Source organism: Odocoileus virginianus, chromosome 22 (assembly GCF_023699985.2).
Source record: "Odocoileus virginianus isolate 20LAN1187 ecotype Illinois chromosome 22, Ovbor_1.2, whole genome shotgun sequence".
NCBI classification, from domain to species: domain Eukaryota; kingdom Metazoa; phylum Chordata; class Mammalia; order Artiodactyla; family Cervidae; genus Odocoileus; species Odocoileus virginianus.
In genome coordinates this window covers 31,593,701-31,614,980 of record NC_069695.1, presented here as the reverse complement: position 1 = coordinate 31,614,980, position 21,280 = coordinate 31,593,701, and the positions used below count along the sequence as shown (strand labels likewise).

The 21,280-nt window shown below is 36.8% G+C and overlaps 1 protein-coding gene across 2 annotated transcripts in view; it reads left to right on the top strand.

Moving 5' to 3' along the window:
- The window catches only part of DSC1 (desmocollin 1), a 36,077-nt gene extending 15,772 nt beyond the window's left edge, over positions 1-20,305 (top strand). The window contains exons 10-17 of one of the 2 annotated variants that reach the window (XM_020902010.2): positions 1,970-2,232; positions 2,641-2,783; positions 10,776-10,991; positions 11,322-11,564; positions 13,764-13,885; positions 16,412-16,654; positions 17,390-17,435; positions 17,519-17,603. In XM_020902010.2, the coding sequence (XP_020757669.2) occupies positions 1,970-2,232; positions 2,641-2,783; positions 10,776-10,991; positions 11,322-11,564; positions 13,764-13,885; positions 16,412-16,654; positions 17,390-17,425 (1,266 nt within the window). In that variant the 3' untranslated portion in view covers positions 17,426-17,435; positions 17,519-17,603. Of the gene's footprint in view, positions 1-1,969; positions 2,233-2,640; positions 2,784-10,775; positions 10,992-11,321; positions 11,565-13,763; positions 13,886-16,411; positions 16,655-17,389; positions 17,436-17,518 lie in introns of both variants that reach the window. The other variant, XM_020902009.2, reaches the window with a different exon arrangement.
- The last annotated feature ends 975 nt before the right edge of the window (positions 20,306-21,280 follow it).

The following is a 21,280-nucleotide window of genomic DNA, read 5'->3' as shown; positions in this document are numbered from 1 at the left end:
TAGAGTTGTTGCAATGCAATGCTGAAATGATTTACATTGTTTCATACATGAGCTTTATTATTATTACTTTATCCTCATTTTCTCTTAGATGAAAGACATGGTTGGTACAAAACTGATTGTTCTATATATGAGAAAAACCAAAGCAGAGAAATATTAAACTAATAAATAAATATTAACCTTAGAAGGTGTATTGGACACCCACTTATCTAATTCCTTATGAAGTATAAGACTTTTCGATTCTCTTCACACTCACATTATAGTTTTAACACTCTACAAAATATTTTATAAGACAGACTATTTACTAAACATTCAGCATCTATTCCCATTAATTCTCCTATATTTGAGGTAACAAGTGTGTTGGGATTTTTAAAATTTAATTGCATTTGCTGGCTCAGAGAATGTTCACTTTAACGGAACTTGGTTTCTTTCTGAGACCTTCAAACTGCAGTCTTCACTAACTTCTCACAACTTTCCATATTAATTTCTTAGAGACAGTGTATTTTCTTAGAAGGGATATGCATAAATTTTGCCTTCCTCGTGAAATTTTTAGAAAATGTCCTTTAATTATAATATTACCTATTCTATCTTTTTTTTTCTCTCTTTCTTTTTAAAATTTTTGGACTTTTTTTCTAGGTTTAGTTCTCTTTTTTTGTTATTTTGGTAGATTTTAGTCTCTAATTGTTAATTGTTTGGAGATTCTTTCTAGTTATTCACTTTGGGAACGAATAAATCCAAATATATTGTACTTTGAAAAGGTGCTGCTAGATAATATGATTATATCTTTTGATTTAGATACTCATAGTAAGTGCTCCATTGTAGCCAAATCTGATGTCCTAGTGGTCTTATTACAGAGCCAAACTTGGGTCCATTCACTCCTGCATGGTAAAGGCAATCTACTGACAGTTGTGGTAAAGTGCAGCTTTCTTGTAAAAGTTCCAGTACAAGGAGAGTGACTGACTTGTGCTTGCAAACCCCAGACTCCCCTATGGTGTGTGTGTGTTGTGTTAGGTCCTCAGTCTTGTCCGACTCTCTGTGACCCCATGGACTGTAGCCCACCACGCTCCTCTGTTCATGGAATTCTCCAGGCAAGAATACTGGAGTGGGTTGCCATTCCCTTCTCCAGGGGATCTTCCCAACCCAGGAATCCAACCCCAGGTCCGCACTGCAGGCAGATGCTTTACTGTCTGAGGCACCAGGGAATCCCCTAAGGGTGTCAACAAGGCATTTACAAAGGCGAGGTGAGGAAGGGACCTTCCAGGTACGTGGTCAGCTTGCGCACAATGCTCCGATTGGCTGACGCTGAGGGAGCAGGGTGGTGTCACGGGAGTTCACAGTATCAGTCTTCAGGTCTGGGGGCTATGTGCTCATGGTCATCAAGGAGTTAACATCTTCCATTTGGTGGGTTGGGGGGCGAGGTTTCACATCTTTAAAAGAGCTCAGCGAGTGTGCACCAGGTGCCACTATCCAGGTACTTCAGAAAGGAGCTAAAGCAGAGGATATGTGGGACAAGGCTGCCCTGGGAAGGCCCCATAGGGTCCTGCTTGGTTACAGTCTGTCTAATTATTTTATATACTTAGCTTAGAGGGACTTTTGCTGACTTAGTTATCACTGCTACCCCATTTGATGAATAATAAAATAGTGAGAAATAGCCCATTGAAATTCATTCAAGTATTCTGTATTTCTATTCATATTCAAACTTGTAAAAAAAGAAAAAAAATAGAGGCAGGAACTTCCCAAAGGAAAGCGAGAAGAAAAATTGGTTGAATCTTAAAAATAAACAATTTTGCACTTGGTAGTGTTTGTCGCTTATAGGAAGCTGATTATTCATTGTTAATACATGAGCTGCAACTTTTGTTAACATTTTATACACAAAAATGATTCTCCCATTGGTGCTAAAACTTAGAATCATACTTTTGTCTTCTGTATATAGTGTTAAATATTGACTCATTCAAGTATGTTTACTGAACAGCCACTGAACTATGAAGTCAATCGCCAAGTTGTTTTGAAAATTGGTGTACTTAATGAAGCGCAATTCGCTAAAGCAGTAAATTCAAAAACTACTACAACTATGTGTACTACAATTGTCACTGTTAAAGTTATAAATATTCATGAGGGCCCCGAATGCCAACCACCAGTGAAAGTTATTCAGAGTGAAGATTGCCTCCCCGCAGGCACAGAACTCCTTGGATACAAAGCAGTGGACCCAGAAAGGGGCACTGGCGAGAACTTAAGGTAAGGTATTTTAAAATTTTTCTTTTTTTAATTGTGATGTTCATCTTTGTGCTCAGTTGCTCAGTAGTGTCTGATTCTTTGTGACCCCATTGACTATGTAGAGTCTGACTCTTTGTGACCCCATGGACTGTAGCCCACTAGGCTCCTTTGTCCATGGAATTTTTCAGACAAGAATACTGGGTAAGGGTTCCATTTCCTCCTCCATGGGATCTTCCTACCCCAGAGATGGAACTCACATCTCCTGCACTGGCAGGCAGATTCTTTACCACTGAGCCACCTGGGAAGCCCCAGTTGTGATGATAATTGATTTCGAATTTGGGAACATTGTATGTGTTTTTCAGAATGACAGATTTTGAGCTTATGTCCACTCCTTGGTTTGAACTTTTACATTTGATTTCTGAAAACTAGGTATAAGAAGATAGGAGATGAAGATAACTGGTTTGAAATTAATGAATACACTGGTGACTTGAAAACTGTAAAAGTGCTAGATAGAGAATCAACATTTGTTAAAAACAACCAATACAATGTTTCTGTGATTGCATTCGATGCAGGTGAGTGCAAATTTCTAGAAATAAAATATAAACATAGGACATGTTTTTAAGGAAATCTTGGAGTTAAATTTGTTTGTTTCCACATCAAAATTTAATGCAAACAGTGATTGCTTAATTGCAAACAATGGTTGCATCATGATTCCTTAATTTCTTGGCAACCACCCAGTTGAGGTCTCAGTGTATCACTAATTCAAAACTTGGAGGTTTTAGTTTCAAGGTTCATGTTATTTGAAGTCTGCCATGGACCTAGTGGCATCATCAAGGATCTCTATTGTTTTCAGGATTTTAGGTTTAGATTATTCGGATTTGAACTTGCTGGAGGGGTTCAACTCCCTAAAACAGTTGGGTTCAGATAGGTTTGTTCTGAGTCTTTCTTACTGGGGAATGAAACATTTATCCTATTTCCTAAATAAATGTCCTAACAATGGTTTTTGAAGTCTTTTTTACTAAGATTCGCAATCATTCTCCAAGGTTAATTCTATAACCTGTCTTGTGAAGAAATGTCCTAAAATAGTGATCTCAAAACCCTTTGAACATACCCTCCAAGCAGTAAATCATTTTTTAATATGAACCTTTGCAGTGTATGCTCTGTCCGTTGGTTTCTCTTTTTGCAATGCAAGGGCTTGACTTAAGCTTTGATCGCCATCTCAAATAAACACATTCTGAGCCACAGAGCTAGATCCAAAATCATGTCAACTCCTATGCCATCTCCCCAAGCTCTTTTGTTTCGGAGATCTTGGTTGATTTCAGTAACTCACTATTTGAGCTGCTTGTTTTTCTCTTCCTGTGCTTTAAATTCTTGCTCTTGTGTTTTAAATTCATCAATAAAGAGTGAGTCTGTGAAACCCAAGGCCCCAGCCTCCACCACAATACAAACAGAATCCCAGGTGTCACTCCCCTTGTCCCACACGGCCCCCCACAAACTTACTCTGGCTGTGTGATGTATGACTTACAAGGCTGGTAAATAATAAAACTTCCCCAGCCCCCAAAGCTTCCTGATGGTTTTTACTTAGGGCATCTTGCAATCATTATGATCACAAGGGTCAGTTCAGCTGCAACCTTGATTATTGATAGGCTGAGACCTGCCAAACAACTACCCCAGTAAACTTATTGGTGTGTTTATTTATATACATATACTAATATGCTAACATCATAACATACTACTATGTATACATTATAAAAATAGACTTTAAGAGAAGATTATAAGAAAATAAGTAAAAGTTACAATATGGCATTTCATCTCATCAGTTATACACTCACTCATTGAGGTAAATTTCCATAAATGATAAAGAAGAATGAACTTGGGTTTTTATGATACAGCCTATGTTTTTGACTATCTGTTTAATCCAAGATGGTTGTCATGGTTTACACCTGGATTGGAAAAGAATTTCCAGACATGAGGCCGATGAGAGATAAATAAAGTTTATTAGAGTGGGAGAGGCTGTTAGAACAGCGGGTTGGCTCAAGGGAGAACCAACCCTTTTCTTGGACTGCTGCTGCTGCTGCTAAGTCACTTCATTTGTGTCTGACTCTGTGTGACCCCATGGATGGCAGCCCACCAGGCTCCGCCGTCCCTGGGATTCTCCAGGCAAGAACACTGGAGTGGGTTTCTTGGGCTAGTAGCTGATTTTATGGCCTCAGGACAGAGGAAATTCCTGCTGAAAATGGTGGCATTAGGTGATTGGTTAGGATGCTATAGAGTGGGTATTTTACCTAATATGGGGTCAAGGAACTGGCCAGTTTAGGTCTAGAGGCAACAGTTGCTATGGGGCTTGGTCAGCTCCAGAGATTTTTGGCCTGTGACGTTGGTGTAGGGTTCCACGCCTGTGATCTTGGCATAGAGCTCTACAGTGGTGCTCACTATTTGTATGGTTAGCATATTTTTATACACTGGATGTTCAGAACAAGCTGGTACAGCAATGTTGTGGTCTTTTTCTATAGAATCATTGAATTTCTTTAGTAGGAATGGGCACGTGCATGAATAAACATGTCAAATCCCGTGGAAATAAACAAAAGCTGAAATGGTCCAAAGTCATGAATTGACTTGTTCATTTTATGAACAATGACTTGTTCATGCTTGTTCATTTTACCCGTTAATAGCTTGATAATAAGATAAAGACAAATATTTTCTCATGTATCATACTTCTACTTTTTTCTATAGCTTTACAATAAAAGCCACATCTACTTAAAAAAATAGATTCTCTGTTGACAGACAAAGGTTAAACCAATAAAGATGCTGCTGCTTATGATGTTCATGGTGAGGGCAAGCCAGTCCATTAACATTTGTCCCATTTAGGTTTTTTCCTTACTTTCTCTCTCAGCCTTAGTGCATTCTTTTTGCCTGGGAATGGGAATGGTCTGTTGCACGTCATAATCAGTGAGTAAACCAAGCAGCCTGCAAAAAGTATGTCCATGAGCCAAAAATATTTTGGTTTCAAAGTCTGAAAGAAAACCACAGTTTGAATATTGTTGCCTAATCATGTGCGTATGATCTTCCTGTAATCTTTTTTTTTAAATTTATTCACTTATTATTTAATTTTGGCTGTGTTGGGTCTTCATTGCTACATGGGCTCTTTTCTAGTTGCAGTGAGTGGGGGCTACTCTCTAATTAACCACATGTGAGGGCTTCTTAGGCGGGGGATTGTCTTGTTGCAGATCATGTGCTCTAGAGCTTGCAGGCTTCAGTAGTTGTGGATCTGGGGGCTCTAGAGTGCAGGTTCAATAGTTGTGGTGTGCGGGGTTAACTGCATGTGAAATCTTCCCAGACCAGAGATCGAACCTGTGTCCCCAGCACTGACAGGCAGATTCTTAACCACTGGACCACTAGAGAAGTCCTTCTTCTCCTCTTGGCACCTCTCACAGAATCTTTTATTATAATTCTTTCAGTATAAGTAGGAAAAGAAAATACCCTACTAAACAGTGGGGGGGGACATTAACTGAGAAATACAGTTAATACTGCCACTACTTTATAATCATGGAGATTTGCTGCTTATAAAAAAGCAAAGGTGAAATCTGATTGGTTCAGGAACACAATTTTGATGAGAAACAAGGATTTATATTTACTCACTTATTACATTAATGCTGATTGTCTTTTAAGTCCTAAGTTCTAAGCCATGAAAACTAGGATTCATAAGACGAAATCAAATTTTTCACATAATATCAATTGAAGGATGATTATATTCTCATAAAATATTCTCTGGTATAAAAACTTTCCCCATCAAAGAATGTATGACCATCATAAGAAGTGGAAAGCAGTTACCAAGCTGAAAGGATAAAGGGAGGTGATTTCACAGAAACGCAAAAGCTTGGTGATAAAAAAGGAAATACTCTTTGGGGAGAAGGAAAATACAGAAAACAGAGATATAAGAAGTTAACTTTGTCTTTTGGTGATAAAAGAATGTCTGTAAGTATAGTGATCATAGTACAAAGAAATGAAATGTCATATCTATGTCCCAAGCTCATGGATAACTTGGGTGTGCTCAAGAAGGAAAGACAGGGTGTTAGAAATTTTAATGGAAGATCATAGGGTGAAGGATTTTGTTTATTTAAACTTTAATCCATTTTAATATATGCTTCCAAGGGTCAGATATATAAGTAATTACTTATATTTCTACATGAATATTTAGTTTTGATGCTCATATATAGTTCATGATGGTGATCTAGGTATCCAATTAATATTCTTGTATTTTTTGTGTCAGTTCTTTTTTGTCAACCAGGTTGCTTCCCTGCTTTCACTCTAAAGGCACTGTTCTGTGTCCCCTCTACCTACAATGAATGGCTCTTGCCTGGTAACTCAGATGGTAAAAGCGTCTGCCTACAATGCGGAGACGCAGGTTCGATCCCTGGGTCAGGAAGATCCCCTGGAGAAGGAAATGGCAACCCACTCCAGTACTCTTGCCTGGAAAATCCCATGGACAGAGGAGTCTGATAGGCTACAGTCCACAGGGTCGCAAAGAGTCCAACACGACTGAGCGACTTCACTCACTCACTCACTCACTCACTCACTCTACCCACAATAAGACTGCCCCTTCTGTTTGAAATTCAGGTCCCTTTGCTTCTTCAAATGGATGACAGAGATGACTTTTGTGATAACTCTCACTAATCTTTGTTTAGTTCCTCTCTGAATACCTTTTAAACCCTCCTTCCCTGGGAATAATACTGTAATTATCACAGTATAAGTATATATACTTATATATATAATTAAGTATAAGACACATATAGATGATGTGTCTTCTCTATAAAATGGAGCTCTCATTATTTCTCATGTACAGCCTTTCCCTCTAGCTAGGCTGACTATGAACTCATTTTCATATAAAGACCCTTATCTTTGTTAAATATCTTTTTACTAAGCATCTAGCAGAGATCTTGGCATGTTTGCTTCGTGTAGGTACTGGTATTTCCCATTTCTCTGCTGTTCTGTGAGTCTCCAGGTCCAGGTTGTGAATTTTACTGCTTAGATCTTTGCAAATTCAGGTGCATAACAGGCACTTGGAACACTTAGCTTTAATGTAGAAACTTGAGTTCAAAAGTTTACAAATGCTTTGATATACTTGAGTGTAAAAAGAATTTTCTTAAAATGAATATTTCAGGGTTGTCATGTGGAAGAGGTAAACTTTTTGTGTGTATAGTCCAAAAAAAAGAAAAAATTAGAAATGATTAGGAGGTGTATTACAGCTTGGTAAGAAAGAATCTGAAAACTTTCCAATCATTAATTAAAGAGTTCTGTATATGGAGTGGGCCAATTTATAACCCTGTAAACTTTCTTTTCCTAGAAACATTTAAATAACAGTGGGGAACTCTTGCTTTTCAGAGTTTCTATTGTTGTAAATTTAGATTTTAGTTAACCCAAGATGTACTTTTTAGCCTGGAGATTATGACATTCCTTACTCACTGATTCTTGGCATTTGCTTATGTGTTTAATTTAAAATAAGGTTTGTTCTTGTTTAGTCCCTTAGTTGTGTCTGACTCTTTTGCGACCTCACAGATTGTTGACCCCGCCAGACTCCTCTGTCCATGGGATTTCCCAAGAAAGACCTGAAATAGGTTGCCATTTCCTTCTTCAGGGGATCTTCCTGACCCAGGGACTGAACTAGTCTGTACTGCAGGCAGATTCTTTACCACTGAGCCACCTGGAAAGCCCAAAATAAGGTTTGGGAGCAGGCAAACATACATACTTAACTACCTTTTTACAGTTCTTCAACTATTATCAGGAATTACTTTAAAAAAAAATTTTTTTTGCTCTGTTTCCCAGAAGGAAAAAATCTGCCATCAGTCTTTCGTAGTTTTAGAAGACATCTAGGACTTTGTTTTCAGCTGTGGCTTTGCCTACTATCCATTTTAACAGTTTTGAGTTTTTCTTTTTTAACAATATGCTTAAAACAGAGACTGTGATGGAAAATAATCATTTATGTGATAAATGCTGGTTGAATATGGAATTAAATGAGTCTTTATTTGCTTCTGGATGGCTGCCCTATTTCTTTATTTCACTTTTAAAAGTGTGATTTCTATTGTACCTTAAAGAGAAATAGCTTTCTTCTTATATGTTAATAGTTAAAATCCTAATACACATGTTGATTCACACTAGTACCTGTAACTATTTTTTACATTAAAAAAACTTATTTTTCCAACTTCCAACTTCTTTTTTAGGTGTTGAAGTTGTCATTTGTACTCAAATTTATTTACAAATTTATGGCAGTCTCAAAACGATTACATGCTATTGTGAAAGTGAAATCTTTCAGTCGTGTCTGACTTTTTGCGACCCCATGGACTGTGGCCTACCAGGCTGTTCTGTCCATGGGATTTTCCAGGCAAGGGTACTGGAGTGGGTTGCCATTTCCTTCTCCAGGAGATCTTCCCAATTCAGGGATCAAACCTGAGTCTCCCGCATTGCAGGAAGACGCTTTACCATCTGAATCACCAGGGGGATATCTGTGCTATTATCGATTTTTTTTTTTTTAAACAAAAGTGGTTATTTCTCTTTAATTTCTAGATGTTGTTAAATTTGTTTAGAGTGAATAGTTTTTAAATAGGTATATACTGCTGTTACCTTGTAAGTAACTAATTTAAAATCACTTTGAATAAATTCTTATTCAACAGAAAAAAATTTCACTGAAATACACTACTTGATATGGCTTAAGTGTTATTTTAATCTAAAAAGAAAAAACATTAAATTTTCACATGATTTATGGTAGTCTATATGATAAATTCAATGTTTATGCACGAAAATTTAGACCAGCATTCAAAGCAATAAAAGTGAGGAATTTCATCAGTTATTTTTTTGTTTATTTCAATTTTGAAATCTTACTATTTAGGGTAGTTTTATCACAAGCTTTAAAATTTGAACATGTTCTGTAAACTTCATTATCTCTTAAATACCAATAATGGGCATTATGCTAATTTAAGATATTTATTTAGATTTATGTGTTGAAGCATTAGGCCATTAATAGTGGAGTTCTGGAGGTAAGAGTTCTTATTCTCAAAAGCATATTAATTAGATTACAGTGGGGGGGTGCAACTTTTTTATAGTTTGTTCAATTGATTTTTTTAAGAATAAAAATTAATGCTATGACAAACCTAGACAGTAAAAAGCAGAGACATCACTTTGCTGAAAAAGGTCTGACTAGTCAAAGCTATGGTTGTTCCAGTAGTCATGTAAGGATGTGAGAGTTGAACCATAAAGAAGGCTAAGCACCAAAGAACTAATGCTTTCAAATTATGGACAGCAAGGAGATCAAACCAGTTAATTCTAAAGGAAATCAACCCCAGATATTCATTGGAAAGACTGATGCTGAAGCTGAAGTTCCCATAGTCTGGCCACCTGATGTGAAGAACTGGCTCATTAGAAAAGACCCTGATGCTAGGAAAGATCAAAGGCAAAACGAGAAGAAGGTGGCAGAGGATGAGATGGTTGGATGGCATCACCAATTCAATGGACATGAGTTTGAGCAAACTTGGAAACAATGAAGGACAGGGAAGCCTGGAGTGCTGCAGTTCATGGCGTTGCAAAGAGTTCGAAATAATTTAGCAACTGAACTACAAGTGTTCAGTGTGTTAGTATTAAGTTAGCCAGGGAATACTGGGCAGATCACTGGGCTGTCAAGATGAATACAAAGTAGCCCTTAGGATGAAAATTTAAGTGCATGAGCTAAAGATGAAGGAGGGTTTTGAGAAACTGGAGGAGAATGTGCAAGCATTGTCCATAGAAGTCAGGGCAAGTTTCAGGCAGAGGTGACATTTGAATGGATGCTTAAAGGATAATGAGGTTTTATCAGCAAAGGGGAGGAGTATTCCCAGCAGTGGCAATAGCACGTGCCAAAGCTGCACACAGGATGGAGCACAGTTTCTGGGTTTGATAATCAGGTTTACAAAGTTTGGGCTTCCCTGGTGGCTCAGATGGTAAAGAATCCGCCTGCAATGCAGGAGACCTGGGTTTGATCCCTGGGTTGGGAAGATCCCCTGGAGGAGGGCATGGCAACCCACTCCAGTATTCTTGCCTGGAGAGTCCCCATGGACAGAGGAGCCTGGCAGGCTACAGTCCATGGGGTCGCAAAGAGTCGGACATGACTGAGTGACTAAGCACACACGTGACAAAGCTTGAACAATGAGTATATGAGGAAAAGAGTCAGGAGAGGAAGTCAGGAAGTGATTGTGACCTAATATAAAGTCTTTATACTTTAAGCATGAATGCACTTTCAAAGAAGGGTGTAAGAAATCAGTTATCTTCTAAATCGGTCATTCTGTAGTGGCATTACTCATAATCTGATACCTTTTAATTTTAAAAACCACTTCACGATGTCATCCGATACAGCTACCAATCTCCAGGGAAGAGTAATGTCACTATTTTGTACTGGTAGCAGTGGTATTTGTGGTTTGGAAAGTGTGTGAAATTCAAGTTCAGACAACTAGTAGAAAGCAGATGTCAACTGTACATCACAGAGATTGTTGAAAATAAGTGTTTAAGTGGAGAAACATCCTATTTTTTATTTTTCTTAGATGGCAGATCTTGCACCGGAACGTTAGTAGTTCTTTTGGAAGATAAAAATGACCACCCACCGCAGATAAAAGAAAAAGAACTGACAATTTGCCGGCATGATAAGGATTTTGCTGTCCTCGAACCTATAGATCAAGATGGACCTGACAATGGGCCACCTTTTCAATTCATTCTTGATAATTCTGCCAGCAAACTTTGGACAGTAGAGACAAGGGATGGTATGCAATTATGCTAAACCTTCTAATCAATAGGAACTTAGAATGTTTGGTGGCCTAAGACTGTTACCTTATTTACTTATACTAAAATAAATCTTAATTTTAGTAAATTATTTTATTGATCTCAGATAAAGAATAATACCTTGCTTCTTAAAACAATGAGTAATATGATTAGATTCTTATTCTGAATATCTTTAAGAAAACAGACAAATCCATTTTAATAAAATATTTGAATAACATAGTAAATATAGAATAGTAAAGATAAGTATAAAGCAATATCAATTACTTTTCCTGTCTTTTCAAGAAATCAAGATCTCTTTTTTTTCCGCATAGGTAAAACTGCCATTCTTCGGGGACAGCAAGATCTTGATTATAACTATTACACTGTTCCTATCCAAATAAAAGACAGACATGGAGCTTCTGCAACAGAAATGTTATCAGTGAGAGTATGTGATTGTACAATTCCATCTGAATGTAGAATGCCTGCTAAACTTCCGAGAGAGGCGACACTAGCAAATGTATTCCTTGGAAAATGGGCTATACTTGCCATGATGTTAGGTTCTGTATTGTTGTTATGTAAGTATAATTATACAGAATGTGTTAGCTGAAACGTTATCTAATATTTTTTAAAATATATGACAATTCTTTACATTAATGACATTGATAGCCTTTGAGAAATGTGTCCTTTTAAAATTCTTGTGCAAACTCTATGACTTGGAGTTGAGTCACAGAAGAAAAGGAATTTTTTTTTTTTTTTGAGTTTCATTTATTTTTGTTAGTTGGAGGCTAATTACTCTACAATACTGTAGTGGGTTTTGTCATACATTGACATGAATCAGCCATGGATTTACATGTATTCCCCATCCTGATCCCCCCTCCCACCTCCCTCTCCACCCGATCCCTCTGGGTCTTCCCAGTGCAGCACTTGTCTTATGCATCCAACCTGGGTTGGTGATCTGTTTCACTATATATAATATACATGCTTTTCTCTCGAAAAATCCCACCCTCGTCTTCTCCCACAGAGTCCAAAAGTCTGTTCCGTACATCTGTGTCTCTTTTTCTGTTTTGCATATAGGGTTATCATTACCATCTTTCTAAATTCCATACATATGTGTTAGTATACTGTAATGGTCTTTATCTTTCTGGCTTACTTCACTCTGTATAATGGGCTCCAGTTTCATCCATCTCATTAGAACTGATTCAAATGAATTCTTTTTAATGGCTGAGTAATATTCCATGGTGTATATGTACCACAGCTTCCTCATCCATTCGTCTGCTGATGGGCACCTAGGTTGCTTCCATGTCCTGGCTATTATAAACAGTGCTGTGATGAACATTGGGGTACACATGTCTCTTTCAGATCTGGTTTCCTTGGTGTGTATGCCCAGAAGTGGGATTGCTGGGTCATATGGCAGTTCTATTTCCAGTTTTTTAAGAAATCTCCACACTGTTTTCCATAGCGGCTGTACTAGTTTGCATTCCCACCAACAGTGTAAGAGGGTTCCCTTTTCTCCACACCCTCTCCAGCATTTATTGCTTGTAGACTTTTGGATAGCAGCCATCCTGACTGGCATGTAATGGTACCTCATTGTGGTTTTGATTTGCATTACTCTGATGATGAGTGATGTTGAGCATCTTTGAAGAAAAGGAATTTTCAGAACTATGGCCTCAGTTCTTCCAATAATTAGCTGTGAGACACTGGATAAATAATTTCTTCTTCTTTAAGCTCTTTTTTTAAATGGTGCAATGAAGAGTTTGGATAAAATTAATGTTAAGTTTCCCTCCCATACAAAGTATGATTATCTTTCAACCAGCCTCATTCATGGAGTGGATGCACAAAAAGAGTTAGTGAAAAGAGTAGTTTAAAAATTTACTTAGATGTTTGTGCTCAATGATATTAATGAATATTAATGACATCATTTAGCATACATCTTAATTAGACTCCAGAGTGTGAGGGAAATGGCCATACGATGAGCTGCTGAAGAAAAGCAATGGAAGATTTTGCATTCTGCAAACTGGTTTTTGGAGATGCAAAAGTGATGGAAATCTTTGCTCAGGCTTCTCCCTTCCCTTCCTCTCCTTTTTTTCCTTCCTTTGCTTCTTTTCCCTTCCCTCCTTCCTTCTTTCTTTTTCAAAAATCTGTTTGACTACACGCAATCTATTTGCATTTACTGACTTTTCCCATAGCCTTTACTGTGTCTGTGTTCAGTGATTTGTGTTTCACGCTAAACTGGATATTCCTCTTAGCACTTGATGGTTGCTTTCAAAACTGAGCACTGGTTTTATGTAATGGCTTTTCCTGTTTGATTTATGTCTAATGTTCCTTGTTTTGTGATTCTAAGATCTTTGAGTTGTTCTGTATGGACTTTAATACCAATAATACTAGCTTAAAGTCCAATCAAATGAAGTTACTATATCAATCTGGAGAGAAGAAGGAAAACGTTGAATTCTGAACCTGGGAAGAGAGCTATTCACAAACTATGTTCACTTCCTCTCTTTCTATTTATTGATTTGTTTCTTATTTAGCCTAATAACATAACCTCACTAAGACAGTCTACATATATTTGTTAATAATCTCTTTTAAATTTTATGACCCAAAGAAATTTCAATTTATGGAACCAATTTTTTTAAAGTTCTGTGAAGAACTTAAAAAAAAATTGATTCAAATGATTTACTATATAATTCAAATGATTATAATCATTTACTATAAATCAAACGATCTACTGTACCAGCATGAAAAAAATGTGATTTTACTTATATAATTTTATTTTTTAGGTATTTTGTTCACATGTTTCTGTGTTACTGTTAAGAAAACAGTAAAGAAGTGTTTTCCAGAAGATGTAGCACAACAAAATTTAATTGTATCAAATACTGAAGGACCTGGAGAAGAAGTGATGGTAAATCAGATTTCACCTTTTTTGGTATGGTAGTTCAATGAGGCTCTGTGATGTGCTTAGTCACTCAGTCTAGTCGGATTCTGCAACCCCATGGACTGTAGCCCCACAAGATCCTCTGTCCATGGGATTCTCCTGGCAAGAATACTGAAGTGGGTTGCCGTTCTCTTCTCCATCAAACCCAGGTCTCCCGCAATGCAGGCAGATTCTTTACCATCTGAGCCACCAGGGAAGCCCAAGTTCAGTGTTAATAGTTGAAGCCCAAGTTCAGTGTTAATAGTTGATTATTATGTAAAATAGTAATAATGATACACTGCATGTGAGCTAAGTCGCTTCAGTCATGTCCAACTCTGTGTGGCCCTGTGGACTGCAGCCTGCCAGGTTCCTCTGTCCATGGGATTCTCCAGGCAAGAATACTAAAGTGGGTTGCCTGGCCTCCTCCAGGGGATTTTCTTGATCCAGGGATCACCTGCCTTGGAAATGGGTTCTTTAGCACTGGCGCTACCTGAGAAGCCCAAATAATGATAACAGCTAATGCTCCTGAGAAATCTGTATGCAGGTCAAGAAGCAACAGTTAGAACTGGACATGGAACAATGGACTGGTTCCAAATTGGGAAAGGAGTACAAAAGTCTGTATATTGTCACCCTGCTTATTTAGCTTATATGCAGAATACATCATGCGAAATGCTGGGCTGGATGAAGAACAAGCTGGAATCAGGATTGCCAGGAAAAATATCAATAACCTCAGATAGGCAGATGATATCACTCTTATGGCAGAAAACGAAGAGGAACTAAAGAGTCTCTTGATAAAAATGAAAGAGAAGGTGAAAAGCTGGCTTAAAACTCAACATTCAAAAAACTAAGATCATGGCATCTGGTCACATCACTTCATGGCAAATAGATGGAGAAACTATGGAAACTGTGACAAACTTTATTTTCTTGGGCTCCAAAATCACTGCAAATGGTGATTGCAGCCATGAAATTAAAAGATGCTTGCTCCTTGGAAGAAAAGCTATGACCAACCTAAGCAGCATATTAAAAAGCAGAGACATTACTTTGCCAACAAAGGTCCATCTAGTCAAGGCTATGGTTTTTTCAGTAGTCATGTATGGATGTGAGAGTTGGATTATAAAGAAAGCTGAGCACCAAAGAACTGATGCTTTTGAACTGTGGTGTTGGAGAAGACTCTTGAGAGTCCCTTGGACTGCAAGGAGATCCAACCAGTCCATCCTAAAGGAAATCAGTCCTGGGTGTTCATTGGAAGGACTGATGCTGAAGCTGAAACTCCAATACTTTGGCCGCCTGATGTGAAGAGATGACTCATTGGAAAAGACCCTGATGCTGGGAAAGATTGAAGGCAGGAGGAGAAGGGGATGACAGAGGATGAGATGACTGAATGGCATCACCAGCTTGATGGACATGAGTTTGAGCAAGCTCCAGGAGTTGGTGATGGACAGGAAAGCCTGGTGTGCTGCCGTCCATGCGGTAACAAAGAGTCGGACACAACTGAGTAACTAAAATGAACTGAATACTTATTGAGCACTTACTATGCCAAACAGGGGCTTCCCTGGTAGCTCTGCTGGTAAAGAATCCATCTGCAACACGGGAGACCTGGGTTTGATGCCTGGGTTGGGAAGATCCCCTGGAGGAGGGCATGGCAACATGATAACAAAGCTCAGCAAACTGAATGTAACTGAACTGAAAGTTGTCCCACAGTTTAGAAGGCTAGAAATGAGACATTAGGTGTTGACAGAATCCTACTCCGCCTGAAGGTGTTAGGATTCTATTTCAATTCTCCCTCCCAGCTTTTGGTAATTCTTTGGCTTATGACATCATTGATTGAGTCTTCATATCACATTGTGTGTGTGTGTCTAAGTCCAACTTTCCCCTTTTGGATTAGAGACGTATCTTACTTGATTAGGACCTTGTCTTAATTTAACTAATTGCATCTAAAAATGACTCTATCTTCAAATAAGATCGTATTCTGAGACACTTGAAGGTTAGGACTTTAACAATTGAATTGGGGTGGGGGATGTGATTTAACCTATAGCACTTATGATATGAGTATTATTATTATCCTGATTTTACATAAGGGGAAATAGAGAGGCACAGCAGTTAAGTGATTTGCCCATGTGAAAGTGAAAGTTGCTCAGTCATGTCTGACTCTTTGTGACCCCATGAACTATGCAGTCCATGGGATGCTCCAGGCCAGAATACTGGAGTGGGTTGCCTTTCCCTTCTTCAGGGGATCTTCCCAACTCAGGGATCGAATCCAATTCTCCCTTATTGAAGGTGGATTCTTTACCAGCTGAGCCACAAGGGAAGCCCAAGAATACTGAAGTGGGTAGCCTATCCCTTCTTCAGGGATCTTTCCCACCCAGGAATTAAACTGGGGTCTCCTGCATTGCAGGCAGATTCTTAACCAACTGAGCTATCAGGGAAGCCCTCAGATTTGCCCTATCAGATTTGCCTATGATGGGAAATAAATGAAAGAAAATGGTTAGTTTCAATTTGATTTATTTATTTTAGGATGCAAATATTAGACTCGCCACACAGACATCCAACATTTGTGACACAAACATGTCTGTTGGCACCCTTGGTGGCCAGGGAGTCAAAACACAGCAAAGTTTTGAGATGGTCAAAGGCGGCTACACTTTGGATGCCAACAAAGGAGGTGGACATCAGACCCTGGAATCTGTTAAGGGAGTGACGGACACTGGCAGATACACATACAGTGACTGGCACAACTTCACCCAACCTCGGCTTGGCGAAGTAAGTGCCAGTGTCTTCATGTTCATTTTACATGAAAGTTAAACTCTGTTTATAAATCAGGATTTCCCCAAAGTTTTACTCCTTATACATCTGAAGCTCATCACATTTTTCATGTTGAATTATAGATATATGAGTATTAGATCCAAACCCAAAGAGAAAAATGACTTCGTAAAGTTCAACTTTTAAAATAAGGTTTCTGAAACTTGACCTAGGAGTGGCATATGTAGGCATTTCTATACTTAAGGAAGTATAAAAAGACTCAGCTTCCTTCCTAAAAATTGCCCGGAAAATCACCTAGAGTGAAACGTTACAGGGTACTATGTGGATCACAAATTATAAATATTCTTAGTATGCTGAATCATCCATGTGATTATGAAATCTTAATGATCGCCATCAACCAGACAGATCATTAAGCTTTTATTTTGGGTTTTAGTTCCTCTTTATATGTTAAGGTCAATGTAGATTAATATTAGCCAGATAAATATATTATTATAAGTATGTAATAATATATAAACATAAGGGTCATAGCTTCTATTAGTTTCCCCTAAATATGTAAAAAAGTTGTAGACACATTTCAATGATACAAATCTCATGTTTAAATGGGAAATTGTAAGCTAGTTGTGTGATGCATGTGGAGCTTCAGTTTTTATCAATGTGTTTAGGAGCATTTATATATTTGCTATATTTTAAGAATGAATATAATACAGACCAATCATGTGCATTTTTTATATGTAGGAATCCATTAGAGGACACACTCTGGTTAAAAATTAAACAGTAAAAGGTAAATCAAAGCCATTATTTTTAAGCTAATACATTTAGGTGTTTTTTAAAAAAAATAATAAAATGTGCTCTTTCTCGACACAGAAGGTGTATCTGTGCGGACAAGACGAGGAACACAAGCTCTGCGAAGACTACGTTCGCTCCTATAACTATGAAGGGAAAGGGTCTGTGGCCGGCTCCGTGGGCTGCTGCAGCGATCGGCAGGAAGAAGAGGGGCTTGACTTCCTAGATCATCTGGAACCCAAATTTAGGACGCTAGCGAAGACATGTGTAAAGAAATAAATGTGCCTTTTAATAGCATAACATCTAGGAGCACATATGTAGGGGGTTATTGAATGTAAAACAATAGCAGTATCTGGTAAAGTACTTGTTTATGGAGGTAAACTTCCAATCGTGTGTAGATATGGATACTATGAATATGAAGCTACCTTAAATTCTCTTTGTCTGAGATAACTTTTGTCTTCTCTAGAAATCAGTGTTTCATTTGTTAATTTCCTTTTCTATGCATGTACATTTTCTTGCCCTTTCCAGGACTGCACTGTGTGCTTTCTTGCGCCTTCTGTTTGAAAACTTATGTTACTTGGTATGCTCTGGAAGAGTATGTGAGGGAGTTAGGGATTGTGGAGATTAAAGAAAAATGCATTGTTATTTTAGATGAAAATGAAATATTCTCTTCAGAATCTTGGGGACAATTATGCTTTTAGAAGTATTGTCTTTGGTGCTGCAGAATTGCTTCCTTTACCTGAATGGCTCTGTGCTGAAGAATTTTTTATGCATTCTCTGATGCAGTCTTCAATTGGTGAATAAGAGCTCATCTTTCATTGTGTTTTCACCCTGTGGAGGTGCTCCCAGCTTGCTCCTGGGATCTCTGTTGATGTGGATGCATGATCAGGTTCCTACAGGTTCTAGAATTGTTGGAAAGATGTGGACCAGAAGAGGCTCACAGCAATTTGAGTAACTGAGACTTTTTAAAAATAGCATTTCCATGAAAGAATTGCAGTTTTAATGCCCATGGGTTGACTGAAATACCCAAATCTGTTTTGTTGGTCCACCATGATGTATTATTACCTTTTAAAAATGTAAATACCTTGGCAAGGACATGTTCTCTCTAGTTTGACACCATCCCACCATCCTCAAGCATTTGAGTAACTAGACCAGTAGGCATTAGGCTTACAACCCTGATAGTCCTTTGAATATGCTAAACACTGAATGACTATGCATGCTGGAATGGATACTCAGGCTACATAGGTAATCAGTTTCAGAAAATATTAAATAAAAAAAAGTGTCTGGCATATATATGTTAAAAAACTGAAATGTGTTAACTCAGTTCTTACCAAACATTTGTTGAGTGATGCTGGATAAAAGAATGAAAACATGAGTTAATGAGCTATTTTGAATACATAGCATTTTAATAAGATATTCTATTTTATTAATTTAGAAAAAAAACCCATATATTTAAATAATATTTTAATAGTTTTTTGTGCCAAATGCTGTAGATTCATAAAACATTAACAGTATATATCACAAGGAAATTTTTCATTCAGACAAAAAAGTTTTTTTCATCTTTTAGCTACTTAAGCTTCAAAAAAAAAGAGTGACTAATTTTCTTAAATTTTGTGAATTCTTCTTCTTCTTCTTAGTCACAGGATCTAAATAAAGATGTTTCTTGAAATTAAATAGTAGAGCAGAATAAATAAGTAGCTTTAGTAAGTAAAATTTTTATTTTATAAGGTATCCTCAATGTATTATTTTTATGGCCACTGTCAGTAAAATAATTTTGGAGAGTCATGCAGCTTCTGAATATGTTCTCTGATGTACATGTTATTCTGACAATGATGCTAGTTTTGAAATTTTCTAATATTAAAATTTTGGAAATATATCATAATAATGTTCTATTTTTGAACATAGATGCAGAATGTTTGCTGAGCAATTAAAAATCATTAGTTGAACATTAGCTTACATGTTTGCTTATGTCTTTGTATTTCTTAAATTAAGTGTGAAAGAGAAAATTTGAATCTGAACATAAGGTACAAATAAAGGCCAAAGGCTGATTTCTCAAATCAACAAGAGAAGATACTTTACAACTATGACGAGAATTATTAGAAAGTGTAGGAAATGAATTCATATTAAGGAATTTTGATTATTTTAAGATGTTTCAAAATATCATTAAAATTTATCTCATAGAAGAACTATGATGTCTTTTGATTTACTTAGGAATTTCAAAGTCATTCTTTATTTACACTCAAAATTAAATGTTAATTGTATGATTAATGAAATTTATGAAACTCTGCTGGACTGTTTATGAACTTAGTTAATAGAATATTGTATATTATGAATTATCTCATGTGTGTTAATTTTCACTTAATTGTTGGTAAGTTAATCATTCTGAATTGTTTTCAATAATGAAATCTATAGTTATGGAAAACATACAATTAAAACTTTCCTATCTTATCAAGATCTCAAACTATTTCATGTGAAAAATTTGATGGAAACTCTAAGATAGAAGAAAATTGACATAATTGCTATAAATGAACTTTTGTTAAATACTTCCTTAACTTTGTTGAACTTTTAATTCCTCCTAGGTTTTTTAAAATATTTTGTAAAACTTGATATCTATGCATATGTTTACTTTTAGAGAATGGAATATGCTGTTATTTGGAAAATATTCACAATAGTTGTTCTAGAGTTGAGGACTTTCATTATCATAGAGAGGAAAAGCTAACTTTTTTTGTTGTGTGTTAGTTATACAAGTCCTGTACTACTTGAAATTCCTCAATTAGATTAATGAAACAAACTGTATATTGCTGCATATTTTTGGTCTCTTTTATCTGCTTTTCTAATAAATCTGAAGGAACATTTTTCACTTGGCCAGATATTGCATTTGTCTTACTACGTGGTTAGATTAAAGAAAAGAGGACTATTTATAGCAGCAGAAAACATTACTAAGAATGGATAGAACTTTGTGTACTTTATAGGGTCTAGAAATTTTTTTTTTTTTTTTTTTTAGGGCCTAGTAAATTTTAGCGAGCGTGAAAGGATAGTGTTGCATGAGAAGTAAAAACCACAGTTGAGCTCATATCCTTGCCACTGCAAGTGAAATGATAACCACTTTCTAATATATAAGTAGAATAATTGTTTAAGAAATGTTATGTGCCAAGTATATTTATAATATGCATTTCATGCAGGTAGATCAAATTATTTTAAAATCTTTACTTCTTAAAGTAAGTGTTTTGAGCAATAGGAATAAAATGCATTCTATAAAATCAATCTGTAGAGAAGATGTTTATTTACTAACGCTAGAGAAAAAGCAATTAAAAAATAAGTGTGACTGTCCTCTGTATTTGGCCTGAGAATACAGGAGGTTTCAAAATGTTTAAAGTTTAGTTGTCAGAGTGCAACAGTGAATACCTATATTGGTGGAGTGTTTTTATTTGTTCATATTTAGGAACCGTTAAATGCTAAAACATGGAATTATTATTAAAAAGAAACTTCAATGCTTCCTTTGAGATACCTGAGTTTCTACCTAGAATTCATACCAAAAATTCAAATAGAATTATTTTCTGCCAGGTATAGTTCAAGGAAAACTAAAAGGAACCCTCTGATCCAGTGTGGAAATGAAAGAATTTTCTTGTTTTGATTTTGTCTTTCTTAAAATATGTAGAAAACTTAGAAATTAAGAGTGAATGACATTTATATAATTCATTTACACAAAACTTAAAAATCCAACTTCACAAAGACCTTTTGTCCATACTTGGCATTCCACAAGAGGGACAGATTACTGTTCTACATTCACCATATTTCTCACCTCTTGGAGATCCATAATGAAATTCTAAACCGGTGGTTCTT